At 33.6% G+C, this 22,625-nt stretch overlaps 1 protein-coding gene across 1 annotated transcript in view; it reads left to right on the forward strand.

The window, feature by feature from the left end:
* Positions 1 to 5,490: 5,490 nt before the first annotated feature.
* Positions 5,491 to 22,625, forward strand: part of LOC138305656 (CUGBP Elav-like family member 4) — a 103,004-nt gene continuing 85,869 nt past the window's right edge. The window contains exon 1 of the mRNA XM_069245953.1: positions 5,491 to 6,431. Coding sequence (XP_069102054.1) covers positions 6,200 to 6,431 — 232 coding nt within the window. The 5' untranslated portion in view covers positions 5,491 to 6,199. The remainder of the gene's footprint in view (positions 6,432 to 22,625) is intronic.

Raw genomic sequence — 22,625 nt, forward strand, 5'->3', positions numbered from 1 at the left:
CTACATATATATTGCTTACCCTAAAAACGTTTGTTGATTTCCATTTTTCATTATTTGATAACCATTGCGCCTGGCGGGCATGCTGTTAACATTTGTTTTGTAAATTAGGTTTCGTGTTATTATGATGGTTATCACTATCAGTTTTCATTATCATTCTTTATAAAATCCTAGAATCAAGACATGGGTTAGGTACACCAAAAGGACATCCGTTACATTTTGCGTCCCTGAACAGTCCTATTTATCTGTGAAACCCTATTTAAAATGTGTCCCAAGAATCAGCGTTGGTTGATCAAATGGCATGCTGTTCAACTGCTTAGAATAGATCTATTTGTGTCATAAAATCTTTGTAGTTAATAGCAGCCTAAAGCACTGTGATAAATATGAAATGATGTTCGGGATCAGTCAATGTTTTATTGGGTCTAGCACGTTTACACTTGGTATAGATTTTAAAAGGCTACAATTCTGTCTTAACTGACCAATAATGACTCATTATCATTTATTCGTATTGACTTTGCAATAATTAATATATAGAAAAATGTAGGACATTGTTTAGTCAATCTCGTCATAACATTTCTATTTATGACGTTTTCAACGTTTCTTTTATCGTATATGATGCTTTTCCTTGCCATCCTTAGAAACCTCGCTATTCGTGATTAGTGCCGAATGGTAAGATTTATTCATTCAAAATTTAAAAAAAATATGTGTGAAAGTAAGCATGTCCTTTCTGTACATTTTGCAATCTCATGCGGTGTCGTCTCAATTTTTAGATTAAGAGTTATGTGATTATGGTAAATATAGGCTTGACACATTTTGTGATGATTTTTCTTGGTTATTTGTACTGAAATAAGGTAGTTAACACTAATTGAAGTTCACGTTTTTCTCTTTGTGATATAGATGGAAAACATTGAAATACTTATTTCTTTGACAAAATTTGAACTGTTGAAACAGACCTCGCGAATTATACACAATGAGATATTGTAAACTAAATGAATTTCTCGGCAACTTTTTTATTTTCTCTTTTTCTTGAAGATTACATTTCGAGATTGAGACTCGTTTGGTTCTATTTTTCCTAAATTTGAAAAAAAACAAGTAGCGATTTGATTTTGCGATTTCTTATCGCCTAAAATTTCACACTTGATTACAAGCTACCATTAAGTTAGGGTTGATGAACGATTGTAATTAAAATGTTTAATAATTGACATTCAGCATGATCTTGATTCGACCATCTATAATAAGGAATGATAATAATGATTATCGTCACAGAGTGTGACTGTATAATTGTATACTTAAATAAATGAACAACAGAAGTATAAATGAAAATATACAGATTTTTAACGCTATATATTTGACCTATGAGTCTGTGTAGGAATGCTCATGATATAAAACTCAACCTTCTGGCGTACTGTAAGTCAAAGTGTTATCCTTTGAAAAAAAAGTCTTACAAAACATCTAAGACTTTGAAGAAAAGTTTAAATTATTGATTCTTAAAACAACATGATCACATTTTAGAAAAAAAAAACATTCATGCTAGTGTTTCACAAATTTCTGTTTGATGCGTCCCTGCCAGGGAATAACAATGTTGATCGATACCTTTTCATGTTGCTGCCGGATGTAAAAGACAAGTCACTGCAATTCTAAAAAATAATGACTGTACCATGACTCTTCCGACATTTACAGATAGATAATACATCATATGTCGCTTACATTCTAGTCTTCAGTTTGAATCTTCATGCTACACGAATTAATTATCTTATAATACGAAAAATGTTTTCGATGAGATTAGGATACTGTTGTTTACACAAATCCATGCTCTCCTCAAAATACGGTACAAATGCAGCAGATTTACTGATAACATTTCCATTGCGTAATTAAATCGTATAAATTGATAGTTCATGAGGTATACGGTAAGAAATTAAACAGTAATTTCGGTGGATTGCTCGTTTCTTTCTTGCATTTACATGCTATAAACCAACTGATCTGATATTCGCGGCGAATTAATTTCATTTTACACACTAACACTTTTACAACTATTTGAACTATTTTTGAGGCGTTAACATTTGAGGCTTTATATAATATACTGTTCTCCATGAGTTCTGTTCCATATGTTACAGAGCATACACGATTCTCATCATTTGAACAATAATTGGCGTTTACTCATGTTAATTATGTCTAATTAACGCAGACAATTATATAAAATTCTTGACCTTAATTTTGGTCGATACGCAATCAGTATCTCATTCCATATAGGGTATAGTGCCGTGGACTTTCTTTTTGGGACGTAATTAATTATCTTTAGCATTTTTATCTTGAAGTAGAATAAGAAGCGTAAACTTTTCAGTGTTGGTAATAGCGTAAAGCAAGTAACTTTTGTAACTGAACACTTGTGCACATGTTTTTGTTTTTGATCAAGAACAAATACCATTCGACAGCGATGTAGCTAGCATCATTAATGTTAAATCGCACGCAGACCCGTATTCAACAGTGTACAACAGGAAAGGACACAGATATATATATATGGACATTGACTTGTCGAGTTTTATAAAGAGCAGGTTTTTTGGCCAGATCATAGGTAGCTAAGATGAAACTAAGCTTAGTCCATAATATTGTCCAGTTTGTCTTGATTGATTCATCTGTGCTCCATGACAAAAGTAGCAAAAAGACACAATGGAAGATAAGACACAATAGAAACACAGATCTTTGTCTTTAATTCCGTTTTCTGGTTTAGATATGGCTTCACATTTCGTAGTAGGGAATCATCTCGCTGATTAGGGGAAACAACATAATGCTTGTTCGCGTTCACTCTGGCAGTTACAATACTGTAATGTCGTATTTAGATCAGACGTGTAAATGCTATTTTTCTGCGGTATACAGCCAAATACATCCAGAAATCTCACACGATATCTGACGATAAATCAATATCACATCCATTCTTTCTCCCCCCCACCCCCCTAATTAAATTTCATATCTGTTCTCATCATCATATCATTTCTTTCGTTTTTGTTTGTCATAACGATTTTGTACCCCTTAAATGAAAAATCGGACTATGCTTTAAAGATACAACAAACCAACATTCGTTGGCGTGTGATTTGCTTTCGCATACTTCCTGGCCGATATGAAATCGGCACATCAATCGCTGCGACAAAATATTCAATTACAAGTAGAGTTGAACGCTATACATGCAAATTACGAAATTATGTCGCCGTTAAAAATAGTTTGTTTACAATAGTTCCACAACGATTAAATCGCTGTACTACTGTTCCCCTCGTATATGTGTGATATGGAGAGTGGCAACGCATGCTGTCTTTATCTAGTAATGTAAACAAATCTATTTTGACGCCGACTTAAGTTTGCATTATCGTTAATTTGAATATATTCGCGAATACAAACATCCGCGATCGAGGACTCTTACATTTTACTGACAACAGTGGATTCATTTAAACATCGATGTCGCTATGTTTAATGTCATAGGTGTATGCAGAATAGTGACATCAACGCTTTTAATCAATTCTCTAATTGATTTGATAACATAAGATCTGATTTAATGTACAGTTTCATTGATATTTTCAATAAGCAACGTCAATGTCTGTATTTTCACTAGTTTTTGAGCCATTGCTTTTATACTGGTATAATTAAACAGAATATGCCAATATTTCAGAAAAAGTATTCGTAGTACGAAAACAAAGGCATACAATTGTAAATGTTGATGTACTTGTTTTAAACACAATAATAAAATTCGTGTTCGTATAGTTCATATGATGTAGCAGCTTCCTACGGAAACACATAATTGGTTATCCTCGTCTCTCCCAATCGTATAGACTCATTGTACACATGCAAAACATATACAGATTCGTTATTTGATGTTCTGAACTATAAGAAGATTACTGGAAAATTTTAATCAAATTCGCCTGATTTGTTTTATTGATAATATTTACAGTTTGCACTGACATCGACTCAATAACCATGCTTTCTAGTATTATCATTATCAGTGTATAATGTTAGCACAACACTCGAGGCGATTCCATTGTTACGTGAATAGTCGATGGCGTAGCAACGTGTGGTCATAACCCACTTTTGGCGGGAACATATGAACATATGAATGACTCAATTCCAATCAGCTGTTCAATCGAATTCGTTGACGATGACGGGAGGGAAAACATGGATATTCAAATAACAAATATGCAATTGCCGCGGGAATAAATAATATTCATTTACTTCGCCGGGGTTACATAATTTACACGTGCTTCATTATCATTATACAATGTACCCTCATAACCTCAACAAAATAAGCATCTATTCCTTAAACATTGTTATGTGCTCTGATTTTTAATAGGAATTACAGGTGTTTTTTCTTCAATTGATTTTGAGCGTTACCCTGGAAGATGATATATTCTAAATGCATTAATGACAATTAGCCAAACTTAGTATAGCTCCATCCGAAAGGAAACATTTTCTGCAAACAAGAGATTCATCAATCATAGCAGGCTGTCAATAGCCTAAGTCATTTACGGATTTAAAATGTTTGGCTGAATGCTGAGGACATTTTTAATTACCATAGTGATTTAAACCGTCATTATGAATTTTTTACCTTTTTTTATTAACGACCAAGATTACTTCAGTGAATGGGTCATTCATAAATCATCTTTTACGACTAATGTAATTCCGGCTTGTTTCTAATTTTAGAAATATGTCAGTCGATTCTAAAATATCATGTTTAATTCTAACATATGTGAATTATGTTTACATGACATCAACGAGTTTAAAACCCCTTCTAGGTACCCTTTTGAAATCCTTAAAGCCGATTTCCACCGCTATATCCTCTCTCAGCTCCAGTCGACAGGTTCGCCAGAGTCAGTGGCACGCCTGTGGCCCGCCATTCTAGACTGAGGAATATCGATCGGTTTATCCTTAGCGATTCTGCAATATAATGCGTGTAGTTTCTTCCCTGTCTATGTAGCGGCTACTGCAGGTCGCAAAGGCTTGGCATTGATTATATTGTGAAAATGGTTGAGCATACTGTTGCATTCTGGGAGGGGATGCTTTATCTATGTAAATAAGATGCGTTGTGGGTCTCAACGACATTTGTATGGCAGAATTGTAAACGTCAGACAGTACTGGTTATAACCGATCTCCCTTTTCGAAGGTACCAACATAGTGTTCCCTCAATGCATTGCGCTATATTTTATGTTTTATCTGTAAGCATATTGTGTATATTCGACACTTAAGAGCAAAAGTTGAAAATCGACCCATAATCATATATAATTATACAGATAAGCACATGGTTACATTTTAAATCATCGTGTGATATAATTATCGATTTAACAATCAGTTCCATTATAGCAGTAGGAAACACGGCTGCTCTCCTCACTCTGCTGTAGTGTATGTTAGAATTGATTTGCTTACATTCGTCTGTTCATTGACATTTCTACGGTATGCTGGGAATAGCACGTAGTCTTGTATCAGACAAGTGTAATCTCGTGTTTATCGACTATATTGACCTGTTGTGTCGTCATACACGTTGTCAACAGTAGAACTAGTGCACGTGCTGGCGTTCCTATTCCATTTGTGTAAAGTTTCTGTCTTCTTAATTTTTTGTTTTCGTGAGTCAATACACCATTCCACGTGCAGGCAGGCGAGACTGACAACATTGCACAAAATTTTGCTCCATGCTTCTGTACCTTTGTGCGGATAAATGAACGACTTGATGCTAACACCTTCAGTCGATACAGTATATATTCATTCTGTTACGTTATAGACTGCCGTTCCATTAGGTTGCTCGTTCCTGAATTTTCACAGAGGATCGGCTGTGCGTTGTGCACACACACATATGTCTTCTCTCTCAATCAGCTGATCTTCTTCGTTTTCTTTGGATCTTACTCGGAACGACACGCGTGCGTATGTGTGTGCAGTGCATGTGTTATTATATATATCGCGTGTGTAGGTAAAAACACACACGGTTTTAATATTACAAAACCGGCATTGGGAATATTAGTTCTAATTACAAAATATTTGTCGGATATTCTTAAGCATACGGCAGGAGCTTTTCCGTGATCGAGTTTCAATTATAAATTGTCTGACAATATCAGGGTTCCTTATACAGTGGGTTGTCTCGTTGTGTTAAAGCAATACAGAGAAAAACGGTTTTAATATTCGCCAGCGTCAGGAACCTGCTATCTTCTCTAATACTTTCAGCTTACAGTAGATGGCTACGTTGACGAACGGTATGCTTCAAGATATACATTCATTACACAATGGTTCTAACCACAATCAACAACCAGCAAGTATTCCGATGAAAGACCACGACGCCGTGAAATTATTTGTCGGTCAAATTCCACGAAATCTTGAAGACAAAGATCTAAGACCTGTGTTTGAGGAATATGGCCAGATCTATGAGCTGACTGTGCTTAAAGACAGATTCACCGGCTTACATAAAGGTAAGATACGATATAATATTCAAGTTTATAGTAAAATAAATTGTTATTATCACCGTATAGTAAATTAGATTTCAAAGTATAGTATGATATAATACTTTATTGTATAATATGATGTTATACTTTATTGTATTGTATAATATAATATTTCATTTTACAGTATGAAACAATATTATATTACCTTGTAAGGTATAATATTATATTTCATAGTATAGTATAATTTGATTTTATATGTCATTGTATAGTTTATTGTTCAAAGCAATCTGCTCTTTTTTACCATATGGAAGCATGGCGACAAAGCTATTATTCTTTTTTAATCTCGAACATGTACAGATACAATTAGCCCTATTGTTATTTATTATGACGCCATATTTTCTTTGGACGGTTCTAATATATGGCGATATGGCAAACATTCACAATGACTGTACCTTAGATGATTGAATACTATCCACTTGAAGGCTGTCAAATTGTTTATTGATTAAATATATAAACCATAGACACTGCTTGCGATAAATAAGCTATATAGTATAAAACATACTGCATACAGCATGTTTGATATATAGGTATAGCGATTTTCATTAACTATCTAGCCTATTTTTAGGTTTGAGACACGTGTACCGTAAGCTCCATATTTGATATTAGTCATATTCGCCTGTTTCCGTCGATCACACGAAAGCATCAACATTATCTAACCCTATACTTAGTATAAGCCATAATTATTGATGACATAATATGATACCTACGACCATGGCATGACGCCATCATTTTTCAGCCGTTTCAGGGAAGCACATTCATAATTGGCAATAATTGTAAATGACATATTATACAGACCATTATTCAAAAATAAAGGCCAACATTGTCGCTGTTTCTGAGAAACTTATTGTTATTTATTATTGGTAATTATCATAGATGCGTAATGTTAATTATAAAACCATTTTGAATATCAGGCCGGAATTCTCGCCACTTCTCAGAAACATGTTGTCATTTACTATAAGCGATAATCATCAATGGAAAATAATCATAATGACGACCATTTTGAATATGACGTCGGTGTTTCATTGGCGTCTGTGAAAAGCACCTGTTAGCGGAGTACCAGGCTAGCGCACACAGCGAGTTGTGACACCGTCGCGTGCAGCGAACGTGTACGTGTGAATCTTATGGCGTAGTAATTAGTCGGGACGCGTCACCTATTGATCTGAAACGAGCTTATAATATATATGCATGTATAGAATATGTCCTGTGCCGTTCCGGCTTAGCCTCATGGTGATGGAAAGCTTACTTGTATGTGGTATGACTATTGAAATATGGAGGAGAGGTTTGGACATTCTGATATCTTTATTCATACATATACGGAAGGGCAAACGCTGCTTTGGATTTAGCTCAAAAATGAATTAGCCATAGTTTATCTATCTAAGCAGTTTGCCAAATGGCATTTCAGCTCAATAGGACCATTAATTCTTTATGAAACTATGTTTACAGGATTTGACACGCTTAATTTACAGGGCCTTTTACTTCTTTATTTATATTAGTATGAAAATGAAAACAAATGTTTTTTTTGTTTTTTGTTTTTTTGTTGTTGTTTTTTTTTTGTTAATGCGTGTGTTTTCCTGATGCTGTTCAAACCAGAGGTCAACTATATGTTGTTATTTTAATTCAATATAAATGCATTAAATTGTAAATAGATATAGATGGTGATACACAGATGAATTAGGTTTAGGTCGCCAGATTCATTTATAGTTCGGCTTTTCCTGTTGCTGCTTTATAAAACAAATTTTGAATATTTTTGAGGCAACGTTTCATTAAAAAAACGTCTGTTGTTTTCATCACTGTCAGTCAATATGTCCTCTAAATCTACGAAATCCTAGGAGAAACCATATGATACCGAAACAGTCATCGTTCAATTTAATAAGTCAAAGATGCAATAGCGATCAATTACACAAAACATGTGTAACGATGGATTGGATGATACACCTCAACACTATGACCTAAACAAACACCTTATGTTACTAGTAACGGATGACATACAGGACTTAGGAACATTATGATAGAACTCGAGTGTTTTTTTTTTTTTTCTTTTTTTATTTCGTATTTTTTATAACACAGCAGGGGAGATATTTATATACTTTGGTAAACCTTCGAATTTCTACAAAGCATGATGAATATAAAATTATAAATAAAGAACACAAGGAAATGAACAAAATCTGATTAATAAGACGGTGTCAGCTTTCGCCATACTGTTTCCCCTTCTTTCAATATCTGGAATCTTTCAATATACGGAGCTCTAATTGCGGTTTCAATGTAAAGTATAACTGTTGTAAATACAAAATACTCAATTCAGCTGGTGTAACGTACCAACCATCGTATTTGTGATGACTTAGATGAAATATTGATGCTGCGTAGTTGAATTTCCTCTGGGTCATATTTTCAAAATGATTATCAATGTATAATTAATGAGTTGTAAGATTCTAAGCAATCTATATTTATCTATGGTATTTTGATGCAGTTTTTTCATTCATCACGTGAATGTTCTGTTTATATTTCGTATTCCTAACCTAACACCTGTAAACCCTGTGTATTTAAACATTTAATAAGAATACATTATCACACAAAAATGATGTACTAAGTATAATTTCAAGAATGTATACATCATTCAATAACTCATGATATGGAACAGTGGTATTATTGTCTGACCATGTTATCTTGATGAATTATAAAAGGCATCAAACAGAGTTTTGGAACCTGTCGTGTTTTTGTCAGACTTAAAGACTGTAAATGTTATATATATAAAATAAGTAAAATCAATGATTCATGAAGAAATACAAATATACCGCCAAGCTTTGTTCTGTATCTACCGCACTCCACATGTGTAAATACACATATACCGCCAATCTTTGGCCTGTATCTACCGCACTCCACATATGTAAATACACATATACCGCCAAGCTTTGGTCTGTATCTGCCGAACCCCATATGTGTAACAATATCGTGAGTGATGAAATTGATTGTAAATAACAGTTAGATAACACAGATCAATAACACTGATAACACATTGTTCGTGACCACAATCAAATTATATAAGGGAGATAACTGATCTGCAATCTAATCTGAATGCATATTATACTATGGCGTGTTTGCTGTGTGAACATTTCCCTTGCTTATTTCATTATCATTAATCTCATACAGATATATCCATACGCAAATATATCAATAATCTTAATAAATTTATTGACATAACTCGTCAAAAGCAGTTATTTTTTTCTTCTTTCAAATCTTCATATTGTTATGTGTGTACATATGATTGACTTCTGATCATCTGTCAAACCATTGTGTTTCAAAACATGTATTGATGTCTTGTTTATTAATGATCCATAGAAGACCTAGTACTGAAACATAGTATAAACACGTTATACAACGAAGAAGTATTAGGTAGGGCGATAACTGACATTTTATGTACATAAACTCCATTCATCGTAACTTTGTTTTCAATGACACTGTTTTCGTACTCTTTGTAATACTTCTCTTCCTCTTGTTGTGATTGTTGATTACTGATCTCCTTCAACTGTACCGTTATAACATTGTATTAAGATGTTTCGATATATTACCACAAGCCCTCCAACTCAGAATCGCGAGTTCGGATCACATGTGAAACAAATAGCGGGTACTGACAGTTATTCGGTAATTTTTTTCCGGGTGCTTCTGCTTTATTTTTAACTGCTAAACATGACACGTCCTAAAATGGTTATGTCTGTTAATATGATGCTAAACTAACCAAAATCAAATTAGTTTGAAGATTACTGAAGATGATTTTAAAAAGAACTATAATTCAACGCAAACACATAATACACTGCACCCTAAACGTTCTGTTACACGTGCAGTTTTACAAACATACTTGTAGTACAGAAATATGTAAATCTTACTAATATAGGCATCAGTATATATCATTTACAATCAATTTTCGAGAGTTTTCTCAGAGGTAAGTTGTCAGTAAATTTTAACATATGTAACAGATTTTTTGAAGAACAGTATATTATTTACAATTGTATATTTGTATTTTGTGTATATTAAATACATCACTCCTAGGCAGCGACCCGTATACACAAAGATGATTGATCCAACAAGCTCGTCGGGCGAATCTACTAAGTAAGCGAAATGAAAGGCATAACGGTACTTAAATAAACCATACTAATGTTCATCGTGAAATAGATCTTGTTTCCCACTATCTATAATTAATGGATGCAGCCTTTCATCTAACATTGATATTACACTAGTAGTGGGTTCGGATAATTGGTTACATACTACTGTCAGTTCTCACTACGAACTTGATTTCACTATGTTGTTAGGTAAAGTATTCTGGAGAGGTGTGGCAAAGTTTTAACTACACATTCATAATCCTAGTTTTCAAAACGTTGTATTTCTTCAACAAAGGTATGTTGTAATGGATTACCAATATCAGTTTTTTTTAATTGTAACTCTATCGATTTGCCTTCCATCAAACTTCTACTTTTAAAAATATTTTTTTGTATGTCTGATGAAAAACATGTAAAAAATTCATACTTATATCAACACTATCCTATACAACAATCTATACAAAACAGTCTAAATTATACAAAAAGTATTAGGTGTCTGCTTTTTTTTCTTTTTTTTTCTTTTAATTATAGAAGAAAAATGTGCGTCTGAAAACTCAATAAAAGTCATAAAAAAGAAATATAAAACAAGCACAAAATCAATCAAAACGCATTCAAATTTTGTATTACCACATTTGGTATTAAATATTTTCGTTCACGAAATTGTTTGATTATCTATACAAGTTAAACAAATATTGGCATCCCTTACATAACCAAACACTCGCCAGATATGACAGCTAATGCTAACAGCTTGCGTAGATGTATTATGAACATGATACAATATTACAAATGTTCTTCCTTCCAATGGAACCATGCAAATCTCTATCGGGTTTCATTAGGTCTCTCATTCGCCTGTATCAACGGCTCACGGACTGGCCGCCTCTTGACTCCGGTTTCAGAATATTACGTCATGACGATCGATTACGTCAATTTGAAAGGGCGAATGTCGTATGACAATTAATGAATAAATGTAGGTATGTATGTAAATCATGATTATTTGCTTACAAGTTATTGGAATATTTCCGCGAAAAAGTTAATATTATACGTTTTCTTGACGAATGTTATAGATAAAGAACAACCAACTAAATAATTTTACATAGACCACAGTGTTAAACTTTGTTAAAGTTTTGTGCTGTATTATTAAAACAAAGGAATATTAGTTAGCTATTGTGTTCTATAATCAAAGTCTAGGTTCTCATATAACACTAAATAGAAAAAAAATGGGTCCTTCTGCTCAAACTCCAACCAGGGTAACTTTATTGAAATCAGGCGCATTTTGCACTAAAAAATCCTGAAATTCTAATGCTTTTACCTATTCATTATCAAAGTTGATATTTTGAACCTAAATCTCAATATGAATTTCCAAATTCATATCATGGTTATCTAGGAATAATTACCTGTCAGAAAACATAATTACTTTTGAAATTCATAATTAGCCAGCCAATCAGCGGCCGGGTTAAAATTCTATCCTGGGCTCAATCTCGTATACACTGGGGCCATTTCGAAGGTCTTTTTTTAATTAAGTTGGTTAATCCCTATATGTATTCTGCCATACATATGAATTGTATATAGGTGATTGTATAATACCCCTATAACATAGTTTCTATATAACTTTTATGCGCAAAAATGCCAATAAATAAACCTCTCCGTTGAGCGGTCAAAAGAACTGTTGAAATCGGCTGTTAAAATGTGGTGTTGGACCGGAGTGACGTCACAAAAGAGTATAACAAACAGTTATCGTCTTGGTTTTCGGGCAACAGATGATTTGTTTGACCCTCACACAACCTGTTGCCCTCGACCTTTGGCCTCGGGCTATAATTTGTCTTCGGGTCCAACAAATCATATGTTGCCCTCAACCCCAGTCAACAACTGTAAACTGGTACACAACGAAACATATGAGAGAGTTTGTTTAGTAACCGAAATATGTTTATCAGTAATCTTGAAATTTCCGTCGGCCATTCACAGAGGTGAACGTGTCGACCACAATGAATCCTGAAAACGATCGTAAACATGTCACCCCTTAGTAACAAATTACCGAACATTAGTTATAAAACATCATATAGGATTTGTGTATGAAAAACAAGAGACGAACGTTTCCATCTTCTGATAAGGTCGACGAAAACATTTTGCATTTTGCGGTATGTTGATACTATTTTGCATTATTGATAATAGTGTAAACAGCTATTAGCTTCAACGTCAATTTTTGAATAATTACCTGGTTGTGTGGTATTTGTACAAACTAATTATTTCGGTCACGGGATAATTATGGGGTAATTATTTCACAGTAATGGGTGGTAATACTAGACTTTGACTCAGCACATCATAAGAAGACATCAGGACAAGAAGATGACTTCACAGTCATATTTAAACTACCAGTTTAATTCATCATAGGTTTAGGTATATTGTGATCAGAGAAGATTGATTTGAATGGAATAATTGATAGAAACAACCACGGAATATAATTCTATCTTTGTATATTGCATCGTAACCTGTTTTTGGTAGGTCTACATTGTGATGTCGTCATTTTGGAAATACATTTATCATATAGTTTTCCCTACAACGTTTTCGTCATGCTTGCAAACACGTGACGTCACGATTACTAACTACTTGTAATGTCCGATATATCCGTGATATGCATGCATAAAAATAAAATAAATAAAGGATGCCTTTTGAGTGTGTACTTACATGCTCTTCAAAATTACAATGATGAAACAATGCTTTAACGACAAATACATCAAAACGTTTTGATTGAGTGATTAATACAATATGCTTCACCTTTCGAGAATACATTATCTCATTTTAATATTATTAAGGCATCCTAGCACAGTATTCTTTTTAAAATATGATACTTCATTCCATTATATCAACCCCACTCCTTAGCGGAGATACTTCAATGACAAAAGACAAATATGATCTGATCAGTTTGTTATTACCCTATTATTTTTTAAACATACCGTTATTGACTTTTAATTTGATTATAAATATTCATTCTCTTTCTCGACGCTCCTTGTCACATACTTAAAGTAAGAAAGGCAAAGCAAATAATGTAATTTTGCCTACGACAAACAGCAGACGACAGCATAGCATGCCACTCCTTCTATCTCTTATGCGACATTCTAACACGAGTGTTATAGAAATCTACGTCTGTAAAATGCTTGAGTTCCCCGAGGTAGAAGATGGCTATCGATTAATACATTAAAGACGTTGTCTATGCTCTGTTGTTCCGAATAGCTGTACTTCTGAAATTGTCACAAATTGTTATTTCAAGAGGAAAGACATACTAAAACCTCCTTCATTTCAGTGGTAGTCTCATCTTGGCGCGTTTGGTTCAGACAATCTTCAACTGTTGTAATGATGATTATGTATAAGGTAGTTTCTGTATTAGGTTGAAGTTGACATGTAGCGATTGTCAAATTCATTAATAAATCGATGTGTTGGAATATACAATGTGTGTTTGTCCACATTCGTTATCAATCAGCTCAAATGGTGGAATTTGCTTTCGCTTTCCTCCTTCGGTAATAAGCTCTATAAATTCTAATCTTTCCTACTTTTCCTAAAACTGATGTGTTAGCATTATTTTGGAACAAATAATTCAGAATTAATTGATGGAATTCAATTTAAATTATATCGTTTACTAATTAAGAAATTTGTTTCTGATGTGTATAACTTTGTTTGTACTTGTCATGTTTCAATTCGATTCGCCCCCTTGTTAAAAAGTAAGCTAACATTTTGGAGTTGTTTTTACTTTAGGTTTGGTAATAAATTGATATTTATTTAACATTTAATGTATCCTATACACATTCCACAATAACAATAAACGTTTGAGTTACGATTGTCACTTCTACTTATTAAATAATTAAGTTATGTGTTCGAATCAACTCGTTTCTTTTGTTTATTCAGTAATAGGGTAATTTTTGCGTTCAACTTTTGTTATGCAACTCGTTTTATTATATTTGACCTTGCTGTTTCACTTTTCATTCTTAATTTTACGTTTGAAATTTTCATGAATGAATGAATGCAAAAATTGATTAAGTTATATTTACAAATACTGATTTATCAACTTGAATTTATAATGAATTAGAAATAGCCCAGGTACTTAGTGGAATAAAGCAATTAGTGACGTCACCGATATTTAAATAAATGGGATCGTATTCCTGATGCAACACGGCGATATTTACAATTAAAATATCTAGGTCACACACTACGCTGAAGCATATTGATACAAAGGCTTTTCACACCATTATATACTTAACACATGTTTCGTTAACGATCGGGTCTTCATTTAAACAAAATGATCTAATAAGAGGAAGTACCAGGTACCTGAGAACCTGTTAAATAGGTAATGTGAAAATTAGTTTGATTTAATTTTTAATGTCCGATGAACAGCCGATGCCATTTAAGGACGTGCAAGGTATGTGTGGTGGAGGAAAGTCAGAATACCAGAGAAAAAATACCGACATAGGGCTCGTTTGTGATATGACAGGACATCTTAACGACTCGGCTGTCGCGGCCTCCTGGTTTTCTTTATTCTTTGGGAAAAAGAGGAGAACTGGTTTTAGCGTTAATTGAGAAAGCCATATATATTACTTAAAATTGTTAAAGTTGCGCTGACAAAGAATCTTTATACGCCTTATATCAAATGTTTCTAATAATACTTTTAAAATTAATTTTGTTAAATGGAGATCCATTTAACACCCATGGAAGCATTATTGAGCCTAGGTGCGATCAGTACTTGGTTAATGTGTAAAATCTCTTCACAGTGAGTGTACATTAGACATTGAACGTGTGTTTAAACATCTCTATTTACATTATTATTTAAATGGCATGATTTTGGAATGATCTCTTTAGAACGTACACAATGTTTCTGTCCTATACGTATCATAAAAAAATGGATATATTTTATTTTCAGAGAGGATATTACATAGATTGTTCTTACAAAGTGATTGCCTCATTGTCGAAACAATCGTTTTGATAATTGTGTTGGGAATCTAAATTATAACACCAACGCATGTAATGACGTCATGTGTATGCAAGCGTAAAGGCATACTTTTCGGAAAAAAACGACTCCAATTGCGCCAATAAAATAACCACGTCACAATGGATACCCGCAAGGGAGCTAACTCTGTAATATGCAAAGACAGAATGTGCTGAGATAAGAGAATAAGCGGACGAAATTGCTTCCACAATACTTGTAAAACCGTGAGTTTTCCCAGCTATATTATTAATGGTCTACTGATAGTATCTGGTGTCACCTCCGTTTATCAATAAAGCGTGACCACAATGGTGATGGTTCATGAACATGTACTAGATTGACACAATCCTATAGACTGAAAGTGTCAATAATTAATTCAGTCTCGTAAAAGTGGTGTGGTACGCGGTCTTTGATCACTCAGGTGTGACCCGGGACTTTCATTCATCAGAGATGAACGACACAATATAAGTAGATTTCAGCATAACAGAACCTGGAAATAAATGCAAGTCGACAAATATTCCTTGAGAGGCGATGATGCGTATTAGTGTACTGGAAACCAACTTAATTGAACGGAGACTTAATTTTGCCTATTCATGCATAACTTCTTTTTTTTCGTGACGGTTTATTTTCGCAATATAAGGTCATGTGATCCTATCGTGACGATTAGTGTTTGCGATTTCTGATTGCTTGCGAAGTATGTGAATGAAATCGTACATTACATTAGGTTGTTTACTAGATAGTATCCTAGTTCAAATGCTTTAAAGGCAAGCTATCGTTCTAGAACGGCTTTTAATTTCTAAAATGGGAATGCAAAATGAAATTGATTATCGCAAACGTAATTCGCTCACCATTAATATTACACTCACCATTACCCTCAGCACAATTTAATTTAAGTCACTTCGCCTTAACGCGGGTCGTCTTATGGTTCCCGCCGTCGTTAGTTATCACTGTGTCAGACGATAAAACAGAATTTTTTTTTACTGTTACACTGATTACGGAAGTAATTGGGCAATGGTTTGGTATTGTAACCTCATCATATGCCATAAATACACACACTTTATTATGCTATTAATGTTTTAAGAACTTAATTAACATTAATTAACATAGTGTCATGGCCTTTTGTCAAAGAACCCCGCGAATAAGTTACCATTGTACGGTCTACATATATGTTAATCTATCATTGTGTTCATGTGTAATTTTCAGACGCCTTAGTAGCATCGTATGTAAACCATAAGATAAATATTAATATTCAATTTTAATCTGTAATCTTTGTAATCTTAGTTGGTATTGCTATTTTGACAATCCATCGGCATCATATACTGGCTTTTAATATTAATAAAATCCGAAATAAAAGAAAGTGATTAGTCTGATAACGTCATCCGACCCACAAAAGACGCCACTTTTGCGTACGATGGCAAATGAGCACAATTCGGATAGATGATATCAGCCGGAAGCCACTACACAGCCTGTTGGACGCATCCATTTCAAAGATCGATAACTCAATTTGGCTACAGATGTAGTGTATGGTATTATATGGACAATCATTTATTTTCCCTGACAAATTCGTCCGTCTTGTTATCGTGAAGAGACCGTTATTTGTCAATGGCCGGTCACGAGGTTATACTGCATGGCTGTATTTCACATTGACATTTGTGATATAACGTCACAGTCATTTCTTTACATGTTATCTGTGCTGTTCGTGATTATGTTTTGTCAATACATTAGATTGTTTATGGTAGACAGATTAATTTTACCGTTATCGAGAAATAAAAATGTTCATTTTTTTATGGGTTATATAATATACATTTCAAGCAATAGTCAAAACTTATCTTACAAATGACATATTCATTTTGTTTCAAACCTGGCAGTTTTTTCGATATTTCTGTTTTGACATTTCACATCACGACGTATTAAAGGTAAAAAAACTGTAGTATATAAATCCAATCATTTTGTTAAAGTTCGTGAGGAATCAACTCGCGAATATTAACAATTATGCAGTATATTAGAATCCGTGACAGTGAGTTAACAACAGTTACAGATGTTCCGTAGACGCCATGATAGATAAGAATCTTGGAAATCTACAAACTAATACCCGACACCAGGCTAATGCTGTAGTCGAGATGTAATATCCGACTAACCTGGCATGCTTATGGTAACACTTCAATGTATCTGTTTATAGTTACATATATTGTATGATTAACACAACGCCACTTCGAATATAAATCTAGTCGAATAAAAAATCGATCGTTTATTTGACGAACTAGGTTCCGGTTGTTAGATTCATATGAACATAAAATATACTTTTACCTACAATATCTCCATGGCCTTAACTATATAAATAACAACTTAATTTAACCCAAATCAAAATATGAAATTCCATTGTATTTATTAATGTATATCTCATCACTATTTTAGTAGAAATAGTTGATATTACAAAATCCATAGAACTAACCATGCTTTATTTTCTATGACAGACCAACCTTGGTGGCATTGGGAGACTGAAACATTGTTCAGCTTCCATATATAACTTTATCAGCCTTTATGACCTCACAACATTTTCCAATTACACCGAATCAATTATTTACGAAACAAATCTACTATACTATAAGCATACAGCATAGTAAGGTAATACCTTGAATTTTGAATTTTTCATGTAGACGAACACATTAAAATGTTAGTGTTATTTTGGACTGAAGAAGGCCCTATAATAGCTGAATATATATTCCATAGAAATGATTTTTGATTTTACTTTGAATTTATTTTGGTCTTTTATTTAGGATTATTAATATACTAGCTTTATACCGTTATTAGATCTACCTCATTATGATTTTAATTGTTCACTTTGGATATTTTGATAATAAGGTCATTGTATTCACTCATTGGATATATTTTTAAGTTATATATTTTAATGTAAAACGAATATGAATATGAACATGTGTTTAGGTTGATGCTAAGTTCAGAATGCGCACTTAATTTGTAGACATGATTTTGTGAAACATATTCTTCAGGTTGTTAAGGAATGTTATATAAACCTGACAGTTTAAACCATCTCGTACACGCTTACACATTGTGGGTTCCATCTCATACCAACACACTTCCTCAGTGTAAACATATTTTACTGGTCATTTACTTCTGATGCAGAAAATGGTATGGTTATCAAAACGCCACAAGTAATAAATTCGTTGGTTGTGTTCAAATTACATTTATATAGTGTTCATTTTAATTTGTGGAAACCATCCCTATGTTTTAATTTAAACGTGTATATTGTCGACATTAATACCAAAATGAAAATTATTACAACATATCGACACCTGTGCATTGGACTTTCATGTATGTTGTTATTTGATCATTAACTTCAGTTTCCTTCAAACATGGAAACGTTGTGTTGGAGAGAACAATCGAATTGGTAAACAAAAAAACATATCATTTAAACATTTATTTTAACACTTTACATGGAAATAAAAAAGAACATGCATTTTTTATCTAAGAACAACGTTGTGTTTGACTTAGGTAGAGTACAATGGAATTAATAAACAAACAAAAAACTATCATTTAAACAGTCATCAACATTTATTTTATCAATAAACACGGAAACAGAAAAGAACATGAAGTATATTTTTCTAAGAACAACTAGGAAAATGTTTACATATGAATGTAGAAAATTCTAAAATGTTATAATATTTTTTTTTAATTTTCTTTTTCCTCCTTCTTCTAATTCTGAATTTATTTCTGTTTTCTGTCGTCTTCATCTTCCATATCATTATATTTCTCCTTCATTCCCTCTTACCATCTCCTCGTCTTTTTCCTCCTCCTCCTCCATTCTCATCTTTTCCGTTTCTTCTTCGTCATCAGCATACCCCTCCTCCAGCGTCTACGGCATGCAATAATATTTTATACACAGACAGTTTTAAATGAGAACATTGAACTACCATTACACCAGATTTTGGCACACAGAACCACGAGGATCCATACAATAAAGCTGGCAGTGATGGCCTGCGGTCTGACATAACGAGCTTTTCTACTTCAATTTCAAAATAAACTTCATCTATCTCAATTCAAAAAAGATATGCACCTTTTATTCCCCCAGCTGGCCATATCTGCTTGACAGAAATATGTTTTTTAAAGAAAATATATTGCAAGATATAGTTATTGAAAGTACAAGAATCGCATAGCATTGGACTGTCTAGTCGTTTGATAAAAACATAAGAAAAATGTAATTTTTTGAAAGTTGGTGATAATTATGAGCGGCGAGTGATTGAGATTACAAGGAATATAAATTCACCTTCATGTCCAGTTCACAGTGTGTGCGGTGGCGGAAGTTTGTGTGAAGATCATTTTTCATATCAATTGAACAATAATCTTGTAAACTTTATAGATAGCGGGCGATTATTTAACTTTATGTTAAGACCTATCATAATAACTGTTTTTCTTTATAATTTCAGACTGTTATAATGTTATATCCCCTATTTGTCTCAAGTCTAGTCTTTTGCATAAGCATAACTCACCAAACATACGAATTAAAGACTGTTCTATTGAATTAGCATAGAAACCAAACACATGGATTCCAGACCAAAGTAGTTCATTATTTCATTGGAAGTAAGTACGTTTTTCCATTGGTCTTATTTGTTCTATAAAAACGATCCTACTATTGCACGATATACCAGCAGTGGTATTGAACCTATCTTGTATCCGTGACCCACACTATATGGTCTTTTACAAAAACACTCAATTACATGTTATGGTCTATTCAACCTTCGTAAGAATTAGAACTAAATCAACTGCTCTATATATTACACACATCTCTTAAATGGTGTTCTATTTATGAAAGGCATTTGCTTTACAAACATTAGGTACCTACTTCCTTGAGAGAGCAGTGTAAACATATCACGAAAGAAGATCACTCGTATACAGTAATGCTTTTATTATGTCTGCAGTTTACTTCCGGGAGAAAACTTGTTTTAACAGCACTGTCTGGTTAACATTAAACGCTCGTGCTGAAGGCGCGTGCCGACCGCGTATAGCACGCGCTGTCTTATCAGCCTTGTCTATTAAAATTTTAAGGATCTAGATTCCCTATTCCGTGTGAAATAAGGGAGATAACCTTTGTACTATTAATTTCCCTTTCTGTTAGAGATTACGGTCTGGCGTGTTATTACTGGATTCATGTACGAACGGCTTTTGATTGGTGTGGTGTTCCCGTACGCCATCAAATACATAGTAGAAACACGTTTTAGCGTCCTTTACAGATGTATCCACACACTCTTCACAAACTTGTATATGTTTTATGCATTTTACAAAAGATTAAACTTTTCTTGTATTATACAAGGGTATTAAACCATTCTGATAAAATTCCTCCTTTAAAGTGCATATCCTTGGACGAGTGATTAAATTGTGGACCTATTACCACAATCCCTTCATCTCATGGTCCCGAGTTTGTTTCCCAAGTGGGGCAGATGACAGAAACCGAACGCTGATCGATGTTTTTTTCTCCGGGTACTCTGACGTTTCTTTATTTTCTAAAACCTACCACTCATGCTATATCCTTACTTATTTTCGATGAAAGAAATTGGTTTTGACAAATATTAGAAAAACTAATTTTATTTTTCCATAAATATACTGCACTAACAGGTTTGCAAATGAGATTGAATGTCATCTTTGTACAATCAAATTGTCGCATCATATGGCATGTGGTATATATTGACAACAGTCTCCGTCCAAAAATGTCTTCTAATGCCCGATATAGCCAGTAAATGGCAATTCCACAGCAACAAATCGCATTATATATCAGCGCATTGTAGTGTTTCGCTAAATATAGCAACACTTTGTTTTCTCTGGCAGTGTTACCTATGTGTTTTGCGCGTACAATTCGATTTATTTATAAACAAAACGATCTCTTTCACACTGTAACAGACAAAAATGGCGTCACCTGCATACTGATAAACTGCGCCAACAAAGAAGCGAGATAGGCATAACTGGTATACTGGTATTCAATTTTATTTATATCAGTATATCATATTATTCATTTCTAAATTATGGATAAAAATGTCAATATTGACGTCTGATGTTTGTATACTTGGTTGGAAATGTGTATCATAACCATTCAATCGGTTTTTGAAGAATCCATTTTTCATAATATCCAAATGGTTCTGGATTGTCCTTTTACCTTTTGGTATCTCCTCATTGGCGAGATGATCAATAATTATATTTAGAGTTTGTATATCTTTGAGAAACACATTTTTATAACTATAGCATTAGATATTCGTTGTGAAGCGAACAACTTCAAACTACAAGCAAAGAAACCACTATCATTACATTTCATGCAGTAAGTTCCACCAATCACACATTATTATACGACCATGACTTTTGCAGTTTTATGCTTAATTTCCACCGTTCGAACAGGCTAATAATTTCTCGCATTTACCCACAAAATAGTCAATAATTGTAAAATGTCACACCTGTCTTATTTGGTTTGACTACAGTGTCATGCCAATTAACCTATTACAGCCTTGATTAATGTCGGTTCTACATGGTTTAACACGGAGAGATGTCTGATATGACATTACCTGTGTACATCACTCATACCTACCTACACGTGGAGCGCATTGTCTGCATTATTTAATGCTTTTAAAGCTCCCGTTACAGGCTAAAGTCGATTAGAAAGGTGAGCGAGTTCATTCCTCGCTAGTGTAACCGATATCTGGTAAGGGCATCAGGGTATCCAGCTGTATGACACCTAGGTCTATGTGATAGTCTGTAGGTTTTATGTTCGTTCAAATTCATTTTTATCCCCGGCGAAATATTGAGACATATTAAGCAGAGACAATGATATTTTGTGAAGGTCGATGGAAGTTACGTGATATGGTTATCGTGCTATTCACAGATAAACTATAGTGGTATGCAATGTCATATTGTATTTCATATAAGAGTAACAGTTGATGACTTGTCTCCAGGTACACTGATGAAATTATAAACCCATAAAGACAAACATAATGCACTGTGACTGATTTGTTTCTGCTATTTGACATCAAGATAAGTATAGCACATTTAAGTTATCGACACTTCAAACGTGCGTTTTTAAAATATACAATTACATATTGAAAT

This window comes from Argopecten irradians, chromosome 13, assembly GCF_041381155.1.
Source record: "Argopecten irradians isolate NY chromosome 13, Ai_NY, whole genome shotgun sequence".
In the NCBI taxonomy this organism is placed as follows: domain Eukaryota; kingdom Metazoa; phylum Mollusca; class Bivalvia; order Pectinida; family Pectinidae; genus Argopecten; species Argopecten irradians.